The 24221-nt window shown below is 44.7% G+C and overlaps 1 protein-coding gene across 1 annotated transcript in view; it reads right to left on the reverse strand.

Moving 5' to 3' along the window:
- The window catches only part of DISP2 (dispatched RND transporter family member 2), a 68981-nt gene extending 44967 nt beyond the window's left edge, over positions 1–24014 (reverse strand). The window contains exon 1 of the mRNA XM_075844281.1: positions 23711–24014. Coding sequence (XP_075700396.1) covers positions 23711–23778 — 68 coding nt within the window. The 5' untranslated portion in view covers positions 23779–24014. The remainder of the gene's footprint in view (positions 1–23710) is intronic.
- Between the last annotated feature and the right edge of the window lie 207 nt (positions 24015–24221).

Here is a 24221-nt window from a genome sequence, read left to right on the forward strand (position 1 = left end):
CGGCTATCATGTCTTCTATACACAGCACACAGAGAAGAGGAGAATGCTGCTCTCCTATCTCTATCTCATATATAGAAAGAGCAGCAGCATGGAGAAGATTATACAGCAGTAATGAGCAGTGTAGCATAGTTGCTAACCTTTGATTTTTTTTCTCCCAGGGACACTTAGGGTGTGACTAATTTGGTGGGTGTGTCTTATCTGGTGGGTTGGCAATAGGTTGTGGTTTTCTTCCCAGAATTTCTGCATACAAATAAAAATAAATTCTGCACTAGTTTGGCTAACAACTATTATGGTGGCCAGTATCTCTCTCTGGTTATCCGGTTGTTTACAGGCAGGTGATCTCTCACTTTATCACTAGGGCTAGGTGATATGCGCTGACCACTACTTGTAGCATAAAGACCAGCATAGATAGTGCCACACTCAGTGCCCCTTGTAGATGATTCTCCACACTGTCCCCAGTAGATTGTGCCACACACTGATCCCAATAGATAGTGCCACAGACTGCCACCAGTAGATAGTGCCACACACTGCTCACGGTAGATATTGCCAAACACTGCTTCCTGTAGATAATGCCTCAGTGCCAAGTGTAGATAGTGCCACAGGGCCCCTGTATATAGTGCCACAGTTCTCTCTGTAGATAATGCCAGAGTGCCCTCTGTGGATAGTGGCACACACCCTGTATATAGAGCCACACAGCCCCCCTGTAGATAGAGCCACACAGCCCCCCTGTAGATGGTGCCACACAGCCCCTTTTTAGATATTGCCACAGTGCCCTCTGTAGATAATGCCACAATGCCCTCTGTATATAATGCCACAGTGCCCTCTGTAGATAGTGCCACAGTGTCCCCTGTAAAAATTTCCACACCCCGTGTAGATAATGCAGCAGTGCTCTCTGTAAATGGTGCCACAGGGCTCTCTGTAGATAATGCCACAGTGCCCTCTGTAGATAGTGCCGCAGTTGCCTCTGTATATAGTGCCACACCACCCCTTAGATAACGCCACAGTACCCTCTGTAGAAAATACCACAGTGCTCTCTGTAGATAGTGCCACCCTCTCCATGTAGATAATTCCATTGGGGCTTCAACTAGGAGTGGAAACCACAGCTAGAGCGTTGTCGACACTCTGGCCGAGGATTGCTCTCTTGGAACATGTGGATGGTCTGGCCGGGGATTTCGCGCCTAGAGGTAGCCCCTGATGTCACTGTACATATATGGACAGTGACGTTGTCATGTAGGGTTTGTGGACCTATTGGGCCATACCGCCTTGGCGGTATGGCAGCTGGCTAACAGGGCGCAGGTCAAAGTCTATAGTTCATATAGGGTACCTGTGGAAGCTCGGACAGTAGCAAGGCAGGCTTGGCTGGGACTAGGCAGCAGGTAGACGTCAGGTGAGGAGTAGTAGGACAGGCGTGGAATACAGCACAGCATGGTTACAGCTCAGCTTGGCACTAGATCAGGATACAGGTTACAGGATACAGGAACTGGGAACACTGAGAGCAGGAAACACTAGGGGACCATTTGCCAGACAAACTTAGGATACGACAACAATGCTCAGGCATGGGAGGATGGGCCTTGGACCATCTTATAGCCAAGGGTGCTCTGGGAGCAATCAGCCCAATATCCCACATGCGTGCGCTCTGACTTCTTAAGTCTGGACTGAGCTCGTGAGCACACCCTGGTGGTCACTGTGGAACAGGACAGCCATATGGATGGAAGGAGTTTGAGGTCAGCGACCTCGGATGTTACAGTATCCCCCCTCTTACACAATCTCCTCTTGGGACCAGAACAAGAGAGAAACCTCTTAATGAGAGTAGGAGCTTTGAGATTCTCTTCTGGCTCCCAGGACCTCTCTTCTGGACCAAACCCCTTCCAATCTACTAAATAAAAGGTTCTTCCTCTTACTTTTTTAATGTCCAGGATCTCCTTAACCTCAAAGGTGTCTGAAGGACTGCTGGAGGCAATCGCAGGGCTAGGAGTCTTGGTGAAGCAGTTCAGAACCACCGGTTACAGGAGAGAGACGTGGAAGGAGTTGGGGATATTGACGGTAGGATGCAGCCGTAGCTTGTAGGCAACAGGGTTGATCTGCTGTAGGATCACAAAGGGTCTGAGGAACCAGGGAGCAAATTTGTACGACGGCACCCTCAGTTGAATATTCCTGGAGGACAGACAGACCTTCGTGTCAGGAAGAAACTGAGGAGGTTCTGTTCTCCTTTTGTCCGCCTTCTGTTTCATGCGGTCGACCGACAGCAGGATAGAGGATCGAGTCTGCTGTCAGAGCTGCAGAAAGTTCCTAAAAGCCGTGTCAGTAGCTGGTACCTCGGACATATCAGGCACCGGGAGAGGAATTTGTGGGTGTTGGCCGTAGACAATGAAGAATGGTGTCTTCTGTGTGGACTCGCTGGTGTGATTGTTGTATGAGAATTCAGCCCAGGGAAGCAACTGCACCCAGTCATCATGCTGCTTGGAGATGAAGTGGCGTAAGTAGTTCTCCAAGATCTGATTGATCCTCTCGACCTGACCATTGGACTGAGGATGGTAGGCCGAGGAAAAGTCAAACTTTTCACCTAGGAGTCCGCAGAGGGCTCTCCAGAACTTCGAGGTGAACTGAACCCCCCGATCAGACACAATATGCTGCAGTAAGCCGTGCAGGCGGAAGATGTGTTGGATGAACAGCTTGGCCAGTAGAGGAGTAGAAGGAAGACCGGTCAGAGGAACGAAGTGAGCCATCTTCGAAAATCGATCCACCACCACCCAGACAGCCCTGCATCCAGCAGAGAGAAGCAGGTCAGTAATAAAGTCGATAGCTATATGCTGCCAGGGAGCATCGGGCACAGGCAATGGCTGGAGCAGGGCAGCAGGTCTGGAGTGAGCAACCTTGTTAGCTGCACACACTGAGCAGGACGAAACAGAGTCCAAAATGTCCTTGGGCAGCGTGGGCCACCAGAAATGATGGGCAATCAGATCTCAGGTCTTACGGGTCCCCACGTGACCTTCCAGTCTAGAGGAGTGTCCCCAGCGGAGGATTCTCCCTCGGTCAGCCAGGCGCACAAAAGTCCTCCCTGGAGGAATGTCCCCAACTTGCAAGGAATTGACAGAGACAATGCAAGATGGATCAATAATGTTCTGTGGCATCTCCATGGTGTCCTCTGTCTCAAAAGACCTGGACAAGGCATCGGCCCTCACATTCTTGTCGGCCGGGCGATAATGGAGCTCAAACCGGAACCTGGTAAAGAACAGCGACCACCTGGCCTGATGATGATTCAGCCATTGAGCTGTCTGGAGATCGGTGATGTTCTTGTGGTCCGTAAAAATCAGCATGGGATGAGCTGCGCCCTCTAGTAGATGTCTCCCCTTCCTCCAGGGCCAACTTGATAGCCAGTAACTCCCGATCCCCAATTGAGTAGTTGCGTTCTGCGGAAAAGAAGAGCTTAGCGAAATATCCACATACCATAGACTTGCCCTTGGAACCTCTCTGGAACAGGAGTGCACCAGCACCAACAGCGGATGTGTCCACCTCCAGCGAGAACTGTAGAGAAATGTCAGGATGATGGAGGATAGAAACTGACGCGAAGGCACTCTTCAGGCTATTGAATGCAGACTCTGCCTCAGGAGTTCACACCTTGGCGTTCATGCCCTTCCTAGTGAGGTCAGAGTTAGGAGATGTCAGTGAGGAGAAGTTTGGAATAAACTGTCTGTAAAAATTGACGAATCCCAGAAAGTGCTGTATGGTTCTAAAGCCTTGAGGACGTGGCCATTCCAGTACACACTTTACCTTCTGCGGATCCATCTCGAGACCTCGATTCGAGACGATGTAGCCCAGGAAGGGTAGAGCATCTCGGTCAAACACGCAGGTCTCCAACTTGGCGTACAGACGATTCTCCCTTAACCGTAGCAGAACTTGACGGACATGTCTCTGATGCGTCATAGGATCTGAAGAAAAAATCAAGATGTCATCAAGGTAGACTACTACACAAACATAGAGGAGGTCACTGAAAATGTACTTAAACTCCTAGAAGACCGCGGGAGCATTACACAGGCCGAAGGGCATTACTAGATACTCATAGTGTCCATCACGGGTATTAAATGCAGTCTTCCATTCATCACCCTGGAGAATCCAGACTAGGTTGTAAGCCCCGCGCAGGTTTAGTTTAGAAAAAATCTTGGCACCACGTGTACGATCAAACAGTTCAGAGATCAGTGGCAACGGATACTTATTCTTCACCGTGATCTGGTTGAGACTTCAGTAGTCGATACAAGGATGAAGAGAGCCATCTTTCTTTTTGACAAAGAAGAACCCGGCTCCTGCCGGGGAGGCAGACTTTCGTATGAAGCCCCTCTCCAAGTTCTTTTTCACATAGGCGGACATGGACAGAGTCTCTGGTAAGGAGAGAGAGGATATACACTACCACGGGGAAGTGGTGCACCAGGAATCAGTTCAATAGGGCAGTCATACGCCCGATGTGGAGGCAATGTCTCCGCCTCCCTCTTGCTGAAGACATCCAAAAATGCAGCATAATGACTCGGCAATCCTGCCAATGACCGAGGCAGAGAAGGCTGAGCCGAACGAATCTGCATCAGGCAATGGCTTTGACACTCAGGGCCCCACTGGAGAACCTCTCCAGAATTCCAGTCCAGGACTGGGGCATGCAGTCGGAGCCAAGGCAGGCCCAGCAACACAGGGTTAACAGCTTTGGATAGGACATAGAACGACAGAAGTTCGGAGTGAAGAGCCCCTACTTGGAGCCTCAGCGGCTTGGTCACAGCTATAACTGGGTCTGGCAGAGGTACTGCCAGAGGCACTGAAGCAACTGTCAATGGGCTCTCCAGAGGGGTGGTGGGTAATTGCAGATGGTCAACCAGGTCTCTACGGATTAAATTAGCAGCGGATCCAGAGTCCAGATACGCAGAGACCTGATGCGTTCTCTTACCGGACACTATGGTCACAGGTATGAACAATTTACCCAAGGTATGAACAACTTACCCAAGGTTGTCACTCTAGGCTTAGGGATCTTTGGGGACACACGCGTACAAGATGGCCACCGAGGCCGCAATAAAGACAGAGTCCAGAAGTGCGTCTGCATTGTCTCTCCTGGGTGGATAACATACAAAGGTCCATTATCATAGACTCCTTAGGAGGATCGACATCTGGAGGGGTTGCTGCAAAGTAGTACCCAGACTAGGAAGGACTCCCTCCCGTCGAACGGCAGAACCCAAGTGGCAAGTTTGCCCTTAATTTTAGGCACCAGTCCATGCCAGAATGCAGCCACCAGGGCCTCATTGTTCCATAACAGCTCTCCCACGAAGGGGGCGTAAGTGGATGGCGTACTCACTCACGGAGGTGTCTTCTTGGAGTAGGTTAATCAAAGAAGCCGCTGCAGATGAGACCCGACCAGGCTCCTCAAACACTATAAAAGTCCGGAGGAAGGCTTGGAAGTCACGGGTCTCTGGTCCTTGTCTCTCCCAGATAGGGTTCGCCCATGCAGGAGCCTTGCCAGTGAGGAGAGAGATGATGAAAGCGACCTTTGCGCCATCAGATGAAAATGTCCTTTTATACAGGCTGAAGTGGAACTGGCACTGATTCAGAAATCTACGACAGGTACTTGCTTCTCCATCATAGCGGTCAGGAAGTGGCAAAGAAACACGCGGGTCAACACTGCCAAGAGGTGTAGTCTGAGGATCAACACTGCCAGGAGGTGTAGTAGGAGGAATGGCAGCTTGTGCCTCCTGCCGACGTGCAGGAATGTTCAACGCCTAGAGGAGTAGGTCCTGTCGAGACCGGAGGTCTAGCATATCTGCCTGCATCTCTTGAGACGTCTTCATAGTCTTGAATCGACCAGCGGGGTCCATGGCCTGAGCGTACGGTCACGAAGGGTCTGTGGACCCCTTAGCGGTAAGGCAGCTGGCCAACAGGGTGCAGGTCAATGTCTATAGTTCTTATAGGTACCTGTGGCAGCTCGGACAGCAGCAAGGCAGGCTCGGCTGGGACTAGGCAGCAGGTAGACGTCAGGCGAGGTGAAGCAGGTCAGACATGGAATACAGCACGACACGACTTTGGCACAGCACAGTGCTCGACCAGGATAGTATGGCATGCAGGGAACAGGAACAGAAACAGAACAGGAACACACTAGGAGGCCATCACATAGACAAATTAGGAAACAACAACAACGCTCAGGAATCGAAGCAGGGGGCTGGACCCCTCTTATAGTCCAGGGAACTCATGGGTTCAAAGTTAATCAGAAGTCCGGTGCGCGCGCTGCCCGTTTAACAGCGGGCACGAGTGCGCACACCCTACGGGATCTGGCAGAGGTGAGTAGACACGAGCGCTGGCGTCTCCTGAGGAGGAGGCTGGGGCCAGCGCTTGCCGACTCGTGGCTGTGGCTGTCAGGAGGAGATTGGAGCTGACGGCCCACAGCCACGGACATTACAATGTGCCACAGGATAGGAGGACGGCTGATGTTGTACCAATATTTAAGAAGGGTAAAAAGGTGGAACCGAGCAACTACCATCCAGTAAGTTTGACATCTGTGGTATGTAAGGTATTTACTGTATTCTGAGATGAATTACAAAATTATATAGCGTAGAAAAGTCTAATTACTGATAACCTGCATGGATTAATGAAAAACAGGTTGTGCCTAACCAACATGCTTGGGTTCTATGAGAAGGTAAGTGAAAATCTGGATGTTGGTTATGCGGCTGATGTGATTTATTTGGATTTTTTCAAAAGCATTTGATACTGTTCCCCAGAACTGTCTTGTTCTAAAGCTACAGATACAGGGACTGAGGGAACGTGTTTGCAAGTGGGTAAAGAATTGGTTAACCCCTTTAGGACGCAGCCTGTTTTGGCCTTGTGGCACAGCTGATTTTTTCAAATCTGACATGTGTCACTTTATGTGGTAATAACTACGGAATGCTTTTACCTATCCAAGCGATTCTGAGATTGTTTTCTCTTGACATATTGTACTTTATGATAATGGAAAAATTTGGTCGATAAATTCAATATTTATTTGTGAAAAACACGAAAATTGAGAGAAAATTTACAAAAATGTGCATTTTTCTAAATTTAAATATACCTGCTTGTAAAACCGATAGTAATACCACACAAAATAGTCACTAGTTACCATTTCCCATATGTGTACTTTATATTTGCATCATTTTTTGAACATCCTTTTATTTTTCTAGGACGTTACAAGGCTTAGAACTTTAGCAGCAATTTCTCACATTTTCAAGAAAATTCCAAAAGGCTATTTTTACAGGGGTCAGTTCAGTTCTGAAGTGGTTTTTAGGGCCTTATATTTTATAATACCCCAATAAATCACCACATTTTAAAAACTGCACCCCTCAAAGTATTCAAAACAGCATTCAGAAAGTATTTTAACCCTTTAGGCGTTTCACAGGAAATAAAGCAAAGTAGAGGGGAAATTTACAAATTTCTCTTTTTTTTTGCCGAAATTCATTTGTAATAAAAAAAAATGTATAACACAGAAGGTTTTACCAGAGAAATACAACTCAATATTTATTGCCCAGGTCCTGCAGTTTTTAGGAATATCCCACATGTGGCCCTAGTGCGGTAATGGACCGAAACACCGGCCTCAGAAGCAAAGGAGCACCTAGTGGATTTTGGGGCCTGCTTATTTTTAGATTATATTTTAGGCACCATGTCGAGTTTGAAGAGGTCTTGTGGTGCCAAAACAGTGGAAACTCCCCAAAAGTGACCCCATTTTGGAAACTAGACCCCTCAAGGAATTTATCTAGCGGTATAGTTAGCACTTTGACCCCACAGGTATTTTGCTATATTTATTGGAGTTAGGCCTCATTTACACGAGCGTAATATAGGCGCGTGCGACGCGCGTGCTTTTCACGCCTGTCGTATGCACCTATATTAGTCTATGGGGCAGTGTAGACGATGCGTGAATTTTGCGCAGCGCGAGTGCGTTGCGTAAAACTCACGACATGTTCTATAATCGTGCGTTTTTCGCGCATCACGCACCCATTGAAGTCAATGGGTGCGTGAAAACCATGCATGCCGCACGGAAGCACTTCCGTGCGAACTGCGTGATTCGCGCAAGAGCTGTCAAAAGGATGAATGTAAACAGAAAAGCACCACGTGCTTTTCTGTTTACAAACATCCAAACGGAGTGTCAAATTAGAGATGAGCGCACCGAACTTCACCGGGTTCGGCCGAACTCGTTTTGACCGAACCCGGCAAAAAATGTTCGGGTACGCGACGGCAGGAGACAGTCACTGTCCACGGTACTGAAAGAGTTAAACTGGTTCAGCACCATGGACAGTGACTTCCGATCACAATATACATACACGTGTAAATAAAACAAGAGGTTCTGACTTACCGAGAACTCCCGGCTTCTTCCTCCAGTCCGACCTCCCGGGGTGACAATTCAGTCCAAGTGACAGCTGCAGCCAATCACAGGCCAAGCACAGCCTGCAGCCAATCACAGGCTGCAGCGGTCTCATGGACTTCCGCGTCATCCTGGGAGGTAGGGCCGGATGACAAGAGAGGGGCGCGTCACCAAGGCAACGGCCGGGAGACCGGACTGGAGGAAGCAGGAAGTTCATGGTAAGTATGAACGTCTTTTTTTGATTCACAGGTTGGTGTATATTGTGATCGGAACTCACTGTCGAGGGTGCTGAAAGAGTTACTGCCGATCAGTTAGCTCTTTCATCACCTTGGACAGTGACGGGCGTCGACTAGCCTCATCTCTATGATGGCGGCTGCGCGAAAATCACGCAGCCGCGCATCATACACGGATGACACACGGAGCTGTCAAATGCCTTTTGCGCGTGCAAAACGCAGTGTTTTTTGCGCGCGCAAAACGCACACGCTCGTGTAAATCAGGCCTTAGTCTGTGAAAACGAAAATCTACTTTTTTTCTGAAATAACATAGACATTTTTAATATTTACAAGGAATAAAGAAGAAAATTCACCCCAAAATTTGTAAAGCATCTTCTCCCGATTACGTAAATACCCCATATGTGGTAATAAACTGCTGTTTGGACCCACGGCAGAAGGGAGGGAGCGACATTTGGATTTTAGAGCACAGATTTTGCTGGATTGGTTTTTAGTGCCATGTCGCGATTGCAACCCCCTGGGGGGTACAAAACGGTGGAAACCCCCCAAAAGTGACCCCATTTTGGAAACTAGACCCCTCAAGGAATTTTTCTAGGGGTATAGTTAGCATTTATACCACACAGGTCTTTTGCAGAATTTAGTAGAATTAGGACGTGAAAATGAATATTAACATTTTTGTCCACTAAAATGTTGCATTTTTTCATTTTCACAAGGGATAAAGGAGAAAAAGTCGCCCTAAATTTGTAACGCAATCTCTCCCGAGTACGACAAAACCCCACATGTGGTAATAATTAATTTTTTTAATAGAAATTAATTAACCTTTGCAGGACTGAACCTTTTTTGCTTTTCCATTTTAGTTTTTCACTCCCCGCCTTCCAAACGCCATAACTTTTTTACTTTTCCATGAATTGAGTGGTGTGAGGGCTTATTTTTGGCAGGACGAGCTGTAGTTTTTATTGGTACCATTTTTTGGTAGATGCAAATTTTTGATCACTTTTTATTACATTTTATTTAGAGCTTTGGTGGCCAAAAACAGTGATTTTGGCGGTTTAAATTCTTTATTTCTTACGGCGTTCATAATGCGCTATAAATGACAATTTTACTTTATTCTGCGGGTCGGTACGATTACGGCGATACCATATGTATATAGTTTTTTTTATGTTTTGCAGCGTTTGCACAATAAAATCACTTCCTTATAAAATAATTTATTTTCTGTGTCACCATATTCTGAGAGCCGTAACTTTTTTATTTTTCAGTCAAAAAGCGGTGTAAGGGCTTGTTTTTTGCGGGATGGGTTGTAGTTTTTATTGCTACTATTTTCGGGTACATGCGATTTTTTGATCACTTTTTATTCTATATTTTGGCAGGGGTGGTGACCAAAAAATAGTGATTCTGGCATTGTTTTTAGTTTATTATTTTTGCGCCGTTCACCGTGCTGTAAAAATAATATTATAGCTTTATAGATTGGGTCGTTACGAACGCGTTGATACCAAATATGTGTACTGCTTTTTAACGGTTTCATTTTTTCCCTATAATAAGAGACTTATTATAGGAAAAAAAATCTTTTATTTTTACAGTTTTGTAAAACATTTTTATTAACTTTTTTTTTTTTTTTTTACTTTTTACACTTTCTTTTTTTACCTGCAGCTCTGATCGCTGCTAGAATACATTACACTACCAAGGTAGTGTAACGTATTCCAACTGTCAGTGTGACGTCACAGTCACTCTGACAGTTAGTCTACGAGGACCAGCCAGAGGCTGATCCTCATAGGCTTGCATACATGGCAGACCCGGGGGCCGTTGTCTGGCCCCCGGGTTCCATCACAATCATCAGCAGCCCCCACAATTGCATGGGGGCTGCTGATGTGCTACAAGCCCCCTACATGCGGAGATCGCAATCGAGCCCCGCATGTAATGGGTTAATTGCCGAAATCAGCGGCAATGAGCCGCTGATCGGCAACTAGTGGAGTGTCAGCTGTCAGGGACAGCTGACCTCCCGGTTCTCGATGCACACTGTCGCCGACACTGTCGCAGACACTGTCATCGACAGTGTGCATCACGAACGGCAGTGACGTCCTGTCACTCTGACAGGAAGTCTATCAGGAGGCTGGTCCTGATAGGCTTCCGTACATGGCAGACACGGAGGCCATTACTTGGCCTCCGATCGCCATGCTAGCCATCTGCAAACCTCACGATTTCATCGTGAGGTCTGCCGATGAGCTGGAAACCCCTGAATGCAGTGATTGCAATCGATCACAGCAATCAAGGGGTTAATTGCCGGAATCAGCGGAAATAAGACGCTGATCGGCATACAGTGGAGTGTCAGCTGTCAGGGACAGCTGGCCTCCTGGTTCCCCTTGCACACTGTCGCCGACAGTGTGCACCGGGAACCACGCAGTAACTGTACATCCATGTGCCTTAAGACACTGGCCACATGGACGTACAGTTGCGTCCTCGTGCGCCTAGGGGGTTAAGGGACAGAAAACAAAGGCTCGTTATAAATGAAACTTACTCAAAATCGCTTGAAGCCAGCAGCGGGGTACCACAAGGATCGGTGTTAGGCACAATTCTTTTTAATCTCTTTATTAATGACCTTGTGGATGAGATTGAAAGCAAGGTGTCAGTTTTTGCTGATGATACAAAACCTTGTAGGATACTTAAAACTCAGCTTGACTTTAAAATATTACAGAAAGACCTAGATAAGCTGGCAGCATGGGCAAAAACATGGCAGATTAAATTTAATGTTGATAAATGGAAAGTAATGCATTTAGGACGTAATAATAGTATTAATTCATATAAATGGAATAAAACTGGGGATAACGGAACAAGAGAAGGACCTGGGTATTCTGGTAACAAATAAGCTAAGCAGCAGCACTTAATGTCAGGCAGCAACTGCAAAAGCAAATAGGATTTTAGGGTGTATAAAAAGAGAGATAAAAGCCAGAGATTTAAATGTATTATTACCCCTCTATAAATCCTTTGTAAGGCCACATCTAGAATATGGAATTCAGTTTTGGGCTCCACATTGTAAAAAGGACAAAGGAAAACTTGAGGGTTCAAAGGCGGGCAAAGAGATTATTAAATGGGATGGGAGGTGTCGCTTACAATGAAAGGCTAAGGAAAATTGGGATTGTTCAGCTTAGAAATACGCTTCAGACATCAATATAGAAAGTGTTCTCTACAGTTAGAGTGGTCAAGCTATGGAATGCCCTTCCCCAAGAGGTAGTGATGGCAGATACTATGTCAGCATTTAAAAAAAGGCTAGATGCTTATTTATTTATGAATGGCATTGAGGGTTATAATTAATCAGTAATTAATGATGGGTAATTTATTGAGAAAGGTTGAACCTGATGGGCCTGTGTATTTTTTCAACCTATGTAACTATGTAATTTATTGAGACATCTTAATGGACATGTGTCTCTTTTCAACCTATGTAACTATGTGACTATGTAATAGTGCACAAATCCCCACACTTCTCACCATTCCAGATCATTGTACTTTTACATTGGCCATTTTTAAAACATGTTCCTTTCTTATGTGGGTTTAGCTATCATATAGCAAGATTTAGTTAGAATAGGCCAATACTCACTTCTACAAAATAAATTGCAGTAGTGACTAATGGGTATTCGATTCACATAATGGTCTGGCATATCACTAGGATATGCCATAACATTAAGATCAGTGGGGTCTGACCTCTGGGACCCCTACCAACGCCAAGAACGAAAGGGCAAAAGCACTATAGGATTTTCTCCTGCACAGCGGTGCTCCCACTTCTGGGACCACCACTTATAAAGAGAACAGGGGCCCCCCAACCTTCACACTTCATGGTAAGGTGGCCGCCAGCCAGCTCATCCAGACGAAGAATAAATGGGGAGGTGAGCACAGCTCTTTTTATTGACATTTATGGGAGTTACAGAAACCGTCGAGGATATGCCATAAATGTCTGAAATGGAAATACCCTTCAACATGTCATGTTTTCTGGATTTCCTTAGTAGTGCACAATTAATATAATTATTATCAGTGTAACGGGCATTGCCACAGGTTTGTTCGTTATGGAATATCCTAACATTACGACCTGTTGCGAGCTACTTGAGGACTTTCATTGAGAAACACCCCTCCATAATTGAATACATTTATATTTATACCCTGTAAGGTATCTTTTAGTAATAATATCCTATAGATGTGCCCAAAGATGTTTTTAATGCTATTTAGAACCCGTGCTTTATCCCAATAGATTGCAACCAGCAATAGTCAATCTCTCCATTATAGGAGCTGTATGCTAATTACTATATATATTTATTAATTTCTATATTATCTTTTTTCTATTGTTTTTTTTATAGAATTTAGTGGCTTGCAAAATGCTAAATAATCTGGCACAATTTTATCTTGATTTCAGGCTTGATAATACAAAAATGTGTATAGAAGTTTAGTTTGATTGTTAAAATCACTGTCCGTACAAAGTTATGGAGAGATGAATCTTGTTTATTCACAGATCAAGCCAAGAGAGTGGTTGCTCCAGGACAAGTCATTTCATGTCTGTGCGCTGCTTTAATTATCATCTTTATTAATTGAAGTATTCGCCTGTAAAGGATTTGCCAGACACAGCTTCTGTGTCGACACCCGTGGGCAATCAGTCTGCACCTGCTCCTATGTCTGTGAGACTGACTCCATCTTCCACCACTCAGGATGGCAGGCTTAGGAGTGGGAGAGCCTATCACAGCCTGGCCAGACGGAGCTAGCTCCCGCCCACTGTCTATTTATACCTGCCTTTCCTGTTCCTCCTTTGCCTGTGATTCTTCTATGCTTGTTTCCTGGCTTGCTGCTGCTGCTTGTACTACTCATCATCTGCTTGTAATTGACCTTGGCTTTCTGACCACTCTCCTGCTCAGCGTTTTGTACCTCGTTCTCTCCTGGTTTGACTCGGCTCGCTCACTACTCTTGTTGCTCACGGTGTCTCCGTGGGCAGCTGCCCCGTTTCCCTCGCTTCTGTGTACCCTTGTCTGTCTTGCACTTACTGAGCGTAGGGACCGTCGCCCAGTTGTACCCCGTCGCTTAGGACGGGTCATTGCAAGTAGGCAGGGACTGAGTGGCGGGTAGATTAGGGCTCACCTGTCTGTCTCCCTACCCTGTCATTACATAATCATTCTGTCTCAGGGTAGGGAGACAGGCAGGTGAGCCCTAATCTACCCGCCACTCAGTCCCTGCCTACTTGCAATGACCCGTCCTAAGCGACGGGGTACAACTGGGCGACGGTCCCTACGCTCAGTAAGTGCAAGGCAGACAAACAGACAAGGGTACACAGAAGCGAGGGAAACGGGGCAGCTGCCCACGGAGACACCGTGAGCAACAAGAGTAGTGAACGAGCCGAGTCAAACCAGGAGAGAACGAGGTACAAAACGCTGAGGAGGAGAGTGGTCAGAAAGCCAAGGTCAATTACAAGCAGATGATGAGTTGTACAAGCAGCAGCAGCAAGCCAAGAAACAAGCATAGAAGAATCATAGGCAAAGGAGGAACAGGAAAGGCAGGTATAAATAGACAGTGGGCGGGAGCTAGCTCCGTCTGGCCAGGCTGTGATAGGCTCTCCCACTCCTAAGCCTGCCATCCTGATTGGTGGAAGATGGAGTCAGTCTCACAGACATAGGAGCAGGTGCAGACTGATTGCCCACGGGCGTCGACACAGAAGCTGTGTCTGGCAAATCCTTTACATCGCCGTAATTAAATATTTCTAAACCTTCCACCAATGGGAAATGAATGTTTCACTACAGGCTGGAGAACTGGTTTAACTGCTAATCTGCTGACTTCCTGGCTTTATGTGATGAGATAGCTCAGTGCTGGCGATTCTACATCTGCCTGGTAATGAAACGAAGGAAATGGATGTCTAAAAGAAATAAAGATGCCCGAAGCTGTAATCTTTTCCCTCTGTTCTATCCATAATCATCATCATAGCAGCAATTCTGCGCAGAAACTTATCAGATATAGTTGTTGGCATCTTGTAAGGAAGCATTTAAATCCTTGACCATATATTTTTTTGTCTTTAAAGGGGTTTTCCCCTTCTATATGACCTATTAGGCCATATGGAGCTATTGGACCATGAAAAGAACTGCTTACACTCTGGTGGACTCAACTTGAATGTTTGTTTCACGTAGATGCAATAGATATACAAAGTGGAGCAACTGTGTAAATACACTACGTCCTGTACTGATCTTGTGTTACATTCTCCTTTACAAGTACATGCACAATCCTGTAGACATCTGACCTCAGATGTCTTGGCATGCCATGCTTTGTTTAGTGTTCTGGAGTCCTTACAACAGATGCCGTACAGTAATATAATTTAGGAAAAACATTTCCACTTTATAATATGTTTAATTGGTCGGTGTTCCCAACATGTGCTTGTACTATGTTTTGTTTATTAAATATTCACAACTTGAATAAAAATCTAAAAAAATAATAATTTCCATTAGTAGTGTATAGGGCATTACAATACAGGAGCTGAGCTAACTTTTTAGAGGTGTGTCTGTCAACGACCTGTCGACAGATTCCAATAACATCTGAAGTGTCTGCAGAGGTTCCTGCATAAAGTTTCGGTTGAAAATACGAGCTGTTTTATAGCTGTATAAAAAAAATGTTAGAAAGAAAACAGCCATGTTCCACATTTGTCTATTCAACGAATAAGTTAATACGATTAGAAATAAAGGGGTTTGTCCCAGATTGCCAAAAGGGTATTTTTTTTTGCCCAAAAAAAGCACCATATCTATCCAAGGGCTTTGACTGTTATTGAAGTTCATTCAAGTGAATAGGGCTAAGCTGCAATACCAGACATAGCCCATGGATACATTGGTGCTGTTTCTGTAATAAAAGCATAACTTTTTTCTAATCATGGAAAAACCATTAAACTATGAAACATGTTGCCATTTGCATACAATATATACATAGATATGTTAAGAAATAATAATATCTGTAAATCCGTGCCCATGTGCTTTCTGTTCTTCCCACATTGGCCAAAAAAATAAGAAAAAAAACATACTCAACTTGCCGCTCATCTGATCCCCTCAGCATCCCAAGGTGGCTCTTACATGATCATGATGCCGAGTAGAGTAAGTTTTTTATTTAATTTCTTTTTATTTAACTGACCAATGGGGGGGGGGGGCAAGGCATGGGCCTCTACCTTGCTATGCCCCGTAAAATGAAATCTACACCAGCAATTTCCACTATAATTGACACCAGTTTTCTGGCTTAAATTACAATACATTTGATGGGCCCACCTCTTTTTCAGAGGCACACCCACTTCCCACAAAAGTTGTGAGGGCGGTGTAAAAAGGCAAAAACTTTAGGGCCTTTTGTGACTTTTCTACTCCCGAAAACTGTTATAGAAAGGTTGGTAAATTCCTCTCCAAGTCTCTTATATAGGCCTGAAAATTGCTCTGAATGTGAACAGATGGCTAGTAAAGCAGACAAGTAGGCGAAAGGAAGAACACAGAAAGAAGGGAGAATCTTAGAAGCTGCAGGTAGTACAGAGTAAAGCTATATACAGAGATGACAATTTAAAATAAAGAGGAGTAAATTAAAAGAGTGAAGACCGATTTGGGTATATGGACATCATCTATAGGGTCACTCACTTAGGACCTCCCTATGTAAGCCAGTGTGGAGAACTACTAAGCGGCTACTACTAGCAGCCATGGCTTTGGAGGAATAAGCTTTACTGTATTACATCAGAAGAGGTCAACCAACCACTTTATAGGGACCTCAGATAATTCCATCCAAGGGCCACATATTCAAAGTCTCTTGTCATAGGACAGGTGGTCTCACGTGTTCTATAAATCAACATTACAGTAAATAGGGAATATGGAAATGGCTGAACACAAGCCTGCAGAACGCTGAGGAAACCCTTATGTCCTGCCTACTGAGGTAAGAGACAGCTTCTCATACAGTTATAGTTACCTGACCCCATGCCAGTCACATGTGCCTCCCGAGTTCAGACATATGCCTCCCATATAGAGTCCAGTAATACCCCCCAATATACACATGTGCCCCCGAATGCAGCCAAATATCACTCATATGGAGTCTAGCCATATCCCCCATATAGAGTGCAGCCACATGCCCCTCATACACAGTGAAGTATATTTCCGCATATCTACATGCTTCCCTTTCCCCATGTAGATTATTTACCTCTCCCAGGCTGCAGTACCCTGTACCCACACTTCCTGATATGAGCATGAGAGAGCATCACTTTGTGATTCTGCCACCTGCTGGCCAAAATAATTATTTGTCCTCTAAAACAGAGAATATTAATATTAAAGGGGTATTACCATCTTAGACATTTATTGCACATCCATATGATGAAACTTCACCTAATGATCACACCTAATGGATGAGGTTTCTGACAGTCAAACCTGAGGCGATCATCTGATCACCTGAGCAACTTTTTTGTTTTTGCAAACTTATTCTGTGCTACGTTTGAAGACTGTCAACATAGTAGTACTTTCACAGTACTACCCACACAGCAGTACCCCCATACATTGCATTAGCAATATCCAGCAGTACCATACATCACAGACCAAAGAGTACTACTATATAGAAGTGCTCTAGTGTTGTAAGCAAGGATTCTTTTAACATTTGGATGAGATATAAAAAACCTTACAACCACGTTTAAAGTGTCTGGCAGCCGCTCCTTGGTTTGGCTCATTTACTGAGATTTGCTTGAAAACTGTAATTAAGATCTGATTCTTCCGCTGTGCGCAGATAAAAATAACTCCTATTTGAGGGAAGATGCGAAGACCCGATTTTGATATTTAATTACCAGCCTTTTTTGTGTAGTGTTTGTGAATTGTAGCATTGAAATGACAAAGGCAATAAATAAAAATTACTTGTGGAATTGACATACCCATTGTCCGGGGTAAAATAGACTAAAATAGAACAGTTCTTCCCAGTAAAGCCAACAGACCACTTTCATTGGACAATGGGACACATTTAAGGTCCTATTACATGGCCCGACATGGGCCGTGTAAAAGAGCGCTGATCAACGAGACAGCTCGTTGATCGGTGCTCATTTGCTCCTATCACACGGAGCAATGATTGGATAAGTATAGGGACAGTTGCTCGTTACTACGATCGCTAGTCCCTATACATTTTCATAATGTCGGCAGCGCCTCACCCTCATTACACAGATGTGCTGCTGACAACAATGTTTTCTAATTCTACATAAAAGAACAGATCAGCCGATCAACGAGGGTTTGCTCTTTCATCGGCTGATCATTGCCTTTATTACACAGGTAAAAAATATACAAGAAAAATTGGTCCGCTCACCACTCATTCGAAGTAAAGACGCCACATTCCATGATTATTCGGTGCACGGGCAAGAGAGCTACGTCGGGAGTAGGTAGAAATCCAAGGAAAAAAATGTAGAGGTCCAGCACACGATATGATGTGAAAAAATACAAAACTGTTTATTTAAGTCAAAATTAAAACAAATTAAAAAATCCCGGGAGAGAACGCCTACGCCAGTGGCGTATCTACCGCCGTAGCAGCAGTAGCGGCTGCTACGGGGCCCGCGGCATGAGGGGGCCCGTGTCGCCCGCACGGCACGGGCCCCCACCATGGCCGGAGGCTCCGCTAGCAGCCGCTATGGCTGCTACAGCGCGACGCCACTGAACAGTACGGCAGAGCAGGGAGGTATCTCCCCGCTCTGCCATTAAACAAAAGACATGTATCCCCTATCCACAGGATAGGGGATACATGTGTAATCGCTGGCATTGATAGGGAGAACTGGGGACTGAAAGTCCCCTGAAGTTCTCCACCACAAACCTCGGACTTCCGGGGTCTGTGTCGGCAGCTCCGGAGAAATGAATGGAGCGCCGGTCCCGCTTGTGCGCATGCGTGACCAGCGCTCCTTTCATTTTTAGTGAGCTGCGCAGACGCCGGAAGTCAGAGGTTAGATATGGAGAACTTCAGGGGACTTACAGTCCCCCGTTCTCCCTATCGCTGCCAGCGATCACACATGTATCCCCTGTCCTGTGGATAGGGGATACATGTCTTTTATTAGGACACACTGTAGGTCGCATTTTTTTAGGAGGGGGGACACTGTATGGCGTTCCCTACAGGGGGGACACGCTGTATGGCGTTCCCTACAGGGGGGGGACGCTGTATGGCGTTCCCCTACAGGGGGATGCTGTATGGCGTTCCCTACAGGGGGGGGACGCTGTATGGCGTTCCCTACAGGGGGGACGACGCTGTATGGCGTTCCCTACAGGGGGGACGCTGTATGGCGTTCCCTACAGGGGGGGGACGCTGTATGGTGTTCCCTACAGGGGGGGGGCTGTATGGCGTTCCCTACAGGGGGGGGGCTGTATGGCGTTCCCTACAGGGGGGCTGTATGGTGTTCCCTACAGGGGGGGCTGTTTGGTGTTCCCTACAGGGGGGGCTGTATGGCGTTCCCTACAGACCCCCCCTGTAGGGAACACCATACAGACTCCCTGTAGGTAACGCCATACAGTCCCCCCTGTAGGGAACGCCATACAGTCCCCCCTGTAGGGAACGCCATACAGTCCCCCCCTGTAGGGAACGCCATACAGCCCCCCCGTAGATAACGCCATACAGCCCCCTCTGTAGATAGCGCCATACAGCCCCCTCTGTAGATATCTACAAAGGGGGCTGTATAGCGTTATCTACAGGTGGGCTGTATGGCATTATCAAAAGGGGGGGGTTTATAAAAAAGGCACTATCTACAAGGGGGGGGGGTTGTGTGACACCCGGGGGAGGGGGGGCCCCAGTCAAAAGTTTGCTATGGGGCCCAGTCTTTCCTAGTTACGCCCCTGGCCTACGCGTTTCAAACTTTTCAGTTCTTAATCATAGCTATGATTAAAACTGAAAAGTTTGAAATGTGTAGGCGTTCTCTCCCGGGATTTTTTAATTTGTTTTAATTTTGACTTAAATAAACAGTTTTGTATTTTTTCACATCATATCGTGTGCTGGACCTCTAAATTTTATTCCTTATTACACAGGACAATGATCGGGAATGGGCGTTCATATGAACGTTCAATTGCCCGATCATTGGCCTGTGTAATATTGCCTTTAGGGTTCAGTAGGAAATTAAATTTATGAAGCCCTTGTGCCACTTTTCTAACATGTCCAAATGTGTCAGAAATAATGTGTCTGACCAAGTAATTTGTCCTGTTAGGAGAGAGATTGGCAGACCATTTGTACTATGCACCAGTATTAATAAATTTTGCCCCCTAATTGCACAATGCACACGATCGTACATTTCATCCGTAATTACGGACCGTAATTACAGACTGTAATTACATACCCATTCATTTCTATGGCCGACGGACACCTTCCCGTATATTTACGGGAAGGTGTCCAGGCCGTAGAAAGCTACCATAAAAAATGGGACATGTCCTATACTTTATAATGGGAGCACGGCCCGCAAATGCTGACGACTGTCAGCGCCCATCCGCGGCTGGCTGTAGGCGTAATCCCGGACTGGGATTACGGCTACGGCTGTGTGCATGGGCCTTAAGAGATACTAAAGCCAACTGAAGAATATAATATTTGGTCAGATGAGATGATTGTGTTGAAAATCAGACTGTATGGGAAACTAGCCAGCACTTCTTATCATAAGCAGCCAGATATTGCACAAAGTATCGAAAATGGATTCATAGAAGCGCTGCACTCTATGCCTAGTGCAAGACCTGGAGAGCTACATGATACAGAGGTTCAAAGATAGAATCCATCTGTCATGTACCAGCCCTCTAGGCCCTCTACTAGGAATCATACAATAGGACCAACAGATTTACTATTATTTATGGCCACAATTTTGGCCTAAATTGCGCCTCTTTTTTTTTTTTTAGCACAAATTAAGACAAATTTAATATTGATTGGCACCAAAAAGAAGAGGTTTGCTCCTCACTAGACACTTTCAAGAGTGTCTAGAAAAAGAAGCGTGACTTAGCAGAAAGGGGCATTATTTATAAGAGAACAAATGTACAAATAATGCGCCAAAATTTTGGCATAAAAATCGGCCATATACAAAGCTAACCAAGTGGTATAAAGAAGAGAATAGTGTCTTACATGTTGAGCAAGATGCATCAACAAATGTTGGGGTGCTTTTTCTCCTTTATTCCTTATTAAATAATTTGACCTAAAACTTCATTTTATGAGAAAAAATTTATGATTTGATTTTCACCGCCTAATTCCAATAAATTGAGCAACAAAATCTGTGGGGTCAAAATGCTCACAATATCCCTTGATAAATTCCTTGGGGGTGTAGTTTCCAAAACGGTCTCTTTTTGGGTGTGTTTATACTGTTTTAGCACAACAAGACCTCTTCAAACCTGACATGGTGCCTAAAATATATTTTATTAAAAAGGAGGCCCCAAAATCCACTAGGTACTCCTTCATTTCTGAGGCCTGTGTTTGAGTCCAGTAGAACACTAGAGCCACGTATGGGATATTTCTAAAAACTGCGGAATCTGGGCAATACATATTGAGTTGGGTTTCTCTAGTAAAACCTTCTGTGTTACAGGAAAAAAATTATTAAAATGTAATTTCTGCAAAAAAAATTTAATTTGTAAATTTTAACTCTACTTTGCTTTAATTCCTGTGAAACGCCTAAAGGGTTAAGAAACTTTCTAAATGCTGTTCTGAATACTTTGAGTGTGCTGTTTTTAAAATGGGGTGATTTATGGAGGGTTTCTAAAATATAGGCCACTCAAAGCCACTTCAGAACTGAACTGTTCCCTAAAAAAATAGGTTTTGGAAATGTCCTTGACAATGTGAGAAATTGCTTCTAAAGTTCTAAGCCTTGTAATGTCCTAGAAAAATAAAAGAATGTTCAAAAAAACGATGCAAACATAAAGTAGACATATGGGAATGCAGATACATGTAAATTTTGAAAAATGCTAATTTTTCTACATTTTCTCAAAATGTTGGTGTTTTTCACAAATAAATACTGAATCTATCAACCACATTTTACCACTAACATAAAGAACAATGGGTCACAAGAGAATCTCAGAATCACTTGGATAAGTTAAACCATTGCAAAGTTATTACCACAAAGTGACACGTCGGGTTTGAAAAAAAAAAATGGGCGATGTACACACGGCCAAAATTGTCTGTTTCTCCAAAGGGTTAAATAATGTTTTGAATATTTACTTAAGTGTAAAATTTTTATGAGTAAAAGGGTTCCGTACTCATAATTGATGGTATATCTATAGCATATGTCAACAATATGTAATTGATGGAGGTCCAAACGCTGGATCATCCACTTATTACAAGAACTAAAAGCTGCGTCCCTTGGTGGAGAGCTGCAGTACCTTCAGGTTTAAAGGTTAACTAAACGTTCAACAAACTTCTGACATGTCAAAGTGCCATGTCAGAAGTTTTGATTGGTGGGGGTCCGAGTACTGAGACCCCTACCAATCGCTAAAACAAAGCGACAGAAGCGCTCGTGTGAGTGCTGAGCCGCTCTTCGTTTCTGTTCGGCTTTTTCCGGAAAGCCGATGTAGCAGTGTACGGGCCCATAGACTTTCTAGACAGCACATAGGATGAAGGTGGCGCTGTGTCGGGTTAAGCCCAAAGTTGCCACAGCTCTCCATCAAGCACCACAAACCCTCGTGATTGGTGGAGCTCCCAGCTTTCGTACCTGCATCAATCACATATTAATGGAATATGCCATCAATCTTTTAGAACCTCTTTAATTTATACCTCTCCATCTACAATATTTCATAAAAGAAATCTGAGAAAACATACGAAGACTTCAAGAAGACTGACACTATACAAAAGGGACAGGACCAAGAATCTTGGTGTGCAAGGCATGGGATTTCAGAAGGTGCCCTACCTCTCATATTGGCCTTCTGTCAAATCATTGCTGACAGTGTCAGACTTTATTGACAAATGCCCAGTTGTCAAATGTAAACATTTCCAGGAGGAATAACAGAGAAATATCCCAATGCAGAGTTCTAAAAAAAGGTGCTCCACAGTTGTTATTTCATGGGAAATACAAGTATTTACTAAATCAGACATGTCAGGAGAGGTGACAGGTCCTCTTTAAGGGAAATTAGTTAATAAAAGAGCCCAGCGCCCAGGGAGCGAACCCATAACGGGAATGGATACATGTTTTACTTTATTGAAAGTGATTAGGGATAAGTAAATAGACATACACAATCTGTATGTAAGATCTATGAGCTAGTGACGTCCCTAAAATGAATGGTGTAGCTGTACATTAGCTAAAGAGACCTTTAACACCTACAGACATCATGAGACAATACAATCTGTTCCATCATGCGACACCATGACAACTTTATATAAGAGATCTACACATATATGTTTAGTTGACAATACTATTAAATAAAGTAGCAGAGATGACTTTGTCATGTAACAAATCTACATTTGTTATTTGGCACAATATTATGCTGTATTGTCTGTGTTTTTGCATAAAAAACAGAAACTTAAGGTTATACCAAACTCAAAGAAACAGTAAGTGATACACTAAGCTCTGCTACATCTGTAGCTGTTGCTTTCACTCCATGATTTCCATGAGTGCAATGCAATGAACACAGCTAAATGTTGTTGTTTGTCTCAAAGGGAAACTAAATGTAATATATATTTATGTATAGACCAAAATTAAGGAAACAAACATATTTATCGTATTTTATTTATTTTGGAGTTTTACTCATCATCATTCAAGTACAGATGTTGCTATACATTTTTCTTTGGCTTCAGATTAAAGTAATGTCATGAATTCTGTACATAATATCCCAGGCACGATCACACCTGATCATTGCCTTTCATCAGGACTGCGTACTATATCATCATATATTGCTTGGATATTAATGGCATTAATGGGCAGATGTCTAATATAAAACGATTAAAGTGTTAATAGTGCATTACATACACTAGAGGTGAACAGGAAGGGTTAAAGGGATGTTAGTGACGTTAATCGGAAATAAACCACAAGCAGTTTGTAAAATGAATGTAATGATTGGCATTAGGACTTGGAGAAAGTGATATGGATGCCAGGGAGCTTGCAGGGGGCACTGATAAGTGATGGGAATGGTTGGTGATACATGACAGGGACCACATCTTGCAGATGGAGAATCATGTATAATGTTGGGTAAGTTGCTCTTGCTACCTGGGTTCCTGCCTATGGCCTTCAGTGCTGCCACCAGCATGTTCTTCCTGGCAATGGCGTCTGTCCATCTTGCTCTCCAATCCAAGACTGTGTTGAGATTGGCAGATTTGAGTGTTGATCCAGCTGTCACTGTTAGATCAGCAGCTCCCAGCGTTGTGGTAAATGCCCCCTCTCCCTCTCTGTAATCCTGATTGCTTTCCAGAGGATAATGGTGCTGGGTGCTGTCCAGCAGATGTCCTGCTGAAATACTCCTCAGCCTTGTGTGCTGCTCCTGAGCACTGGCCAGTATGTAGTGTGCTGCTGCGTGCTGGCAGTCATGGTATGGGGAGGGGGAGGAGGAGGGCATTGCTAACCTCAGAGACAGAGCCGTAACCTATCAGACAGAGCCCGGTGATGACAGAGAGGTCACTCCACCAATATCAGAGTAGAACATTAGTCTATGGCAGTTAGGTGGGAGTCACCATGATATAGTAATGGAGGGAGGACATTCTCTCTTTCTCTATCTTCTATG

This window comes from Rhinoderma darwinii, chromosome 12, assembly GCF_050947455.1.
Source record: "Rhinoderma darwinii isolate aRhiDar2 chromosome 12, aRhiDar2.hap1, whole genome shotgun sequence".
Taxonomy (NCBI): domain Eukaryota; kingdom Metazoa; phylum Chordata; class Amphibia; order Anura; family Rhinodermatidae; genus Rhinoderma; species Rhinoderma darwinii.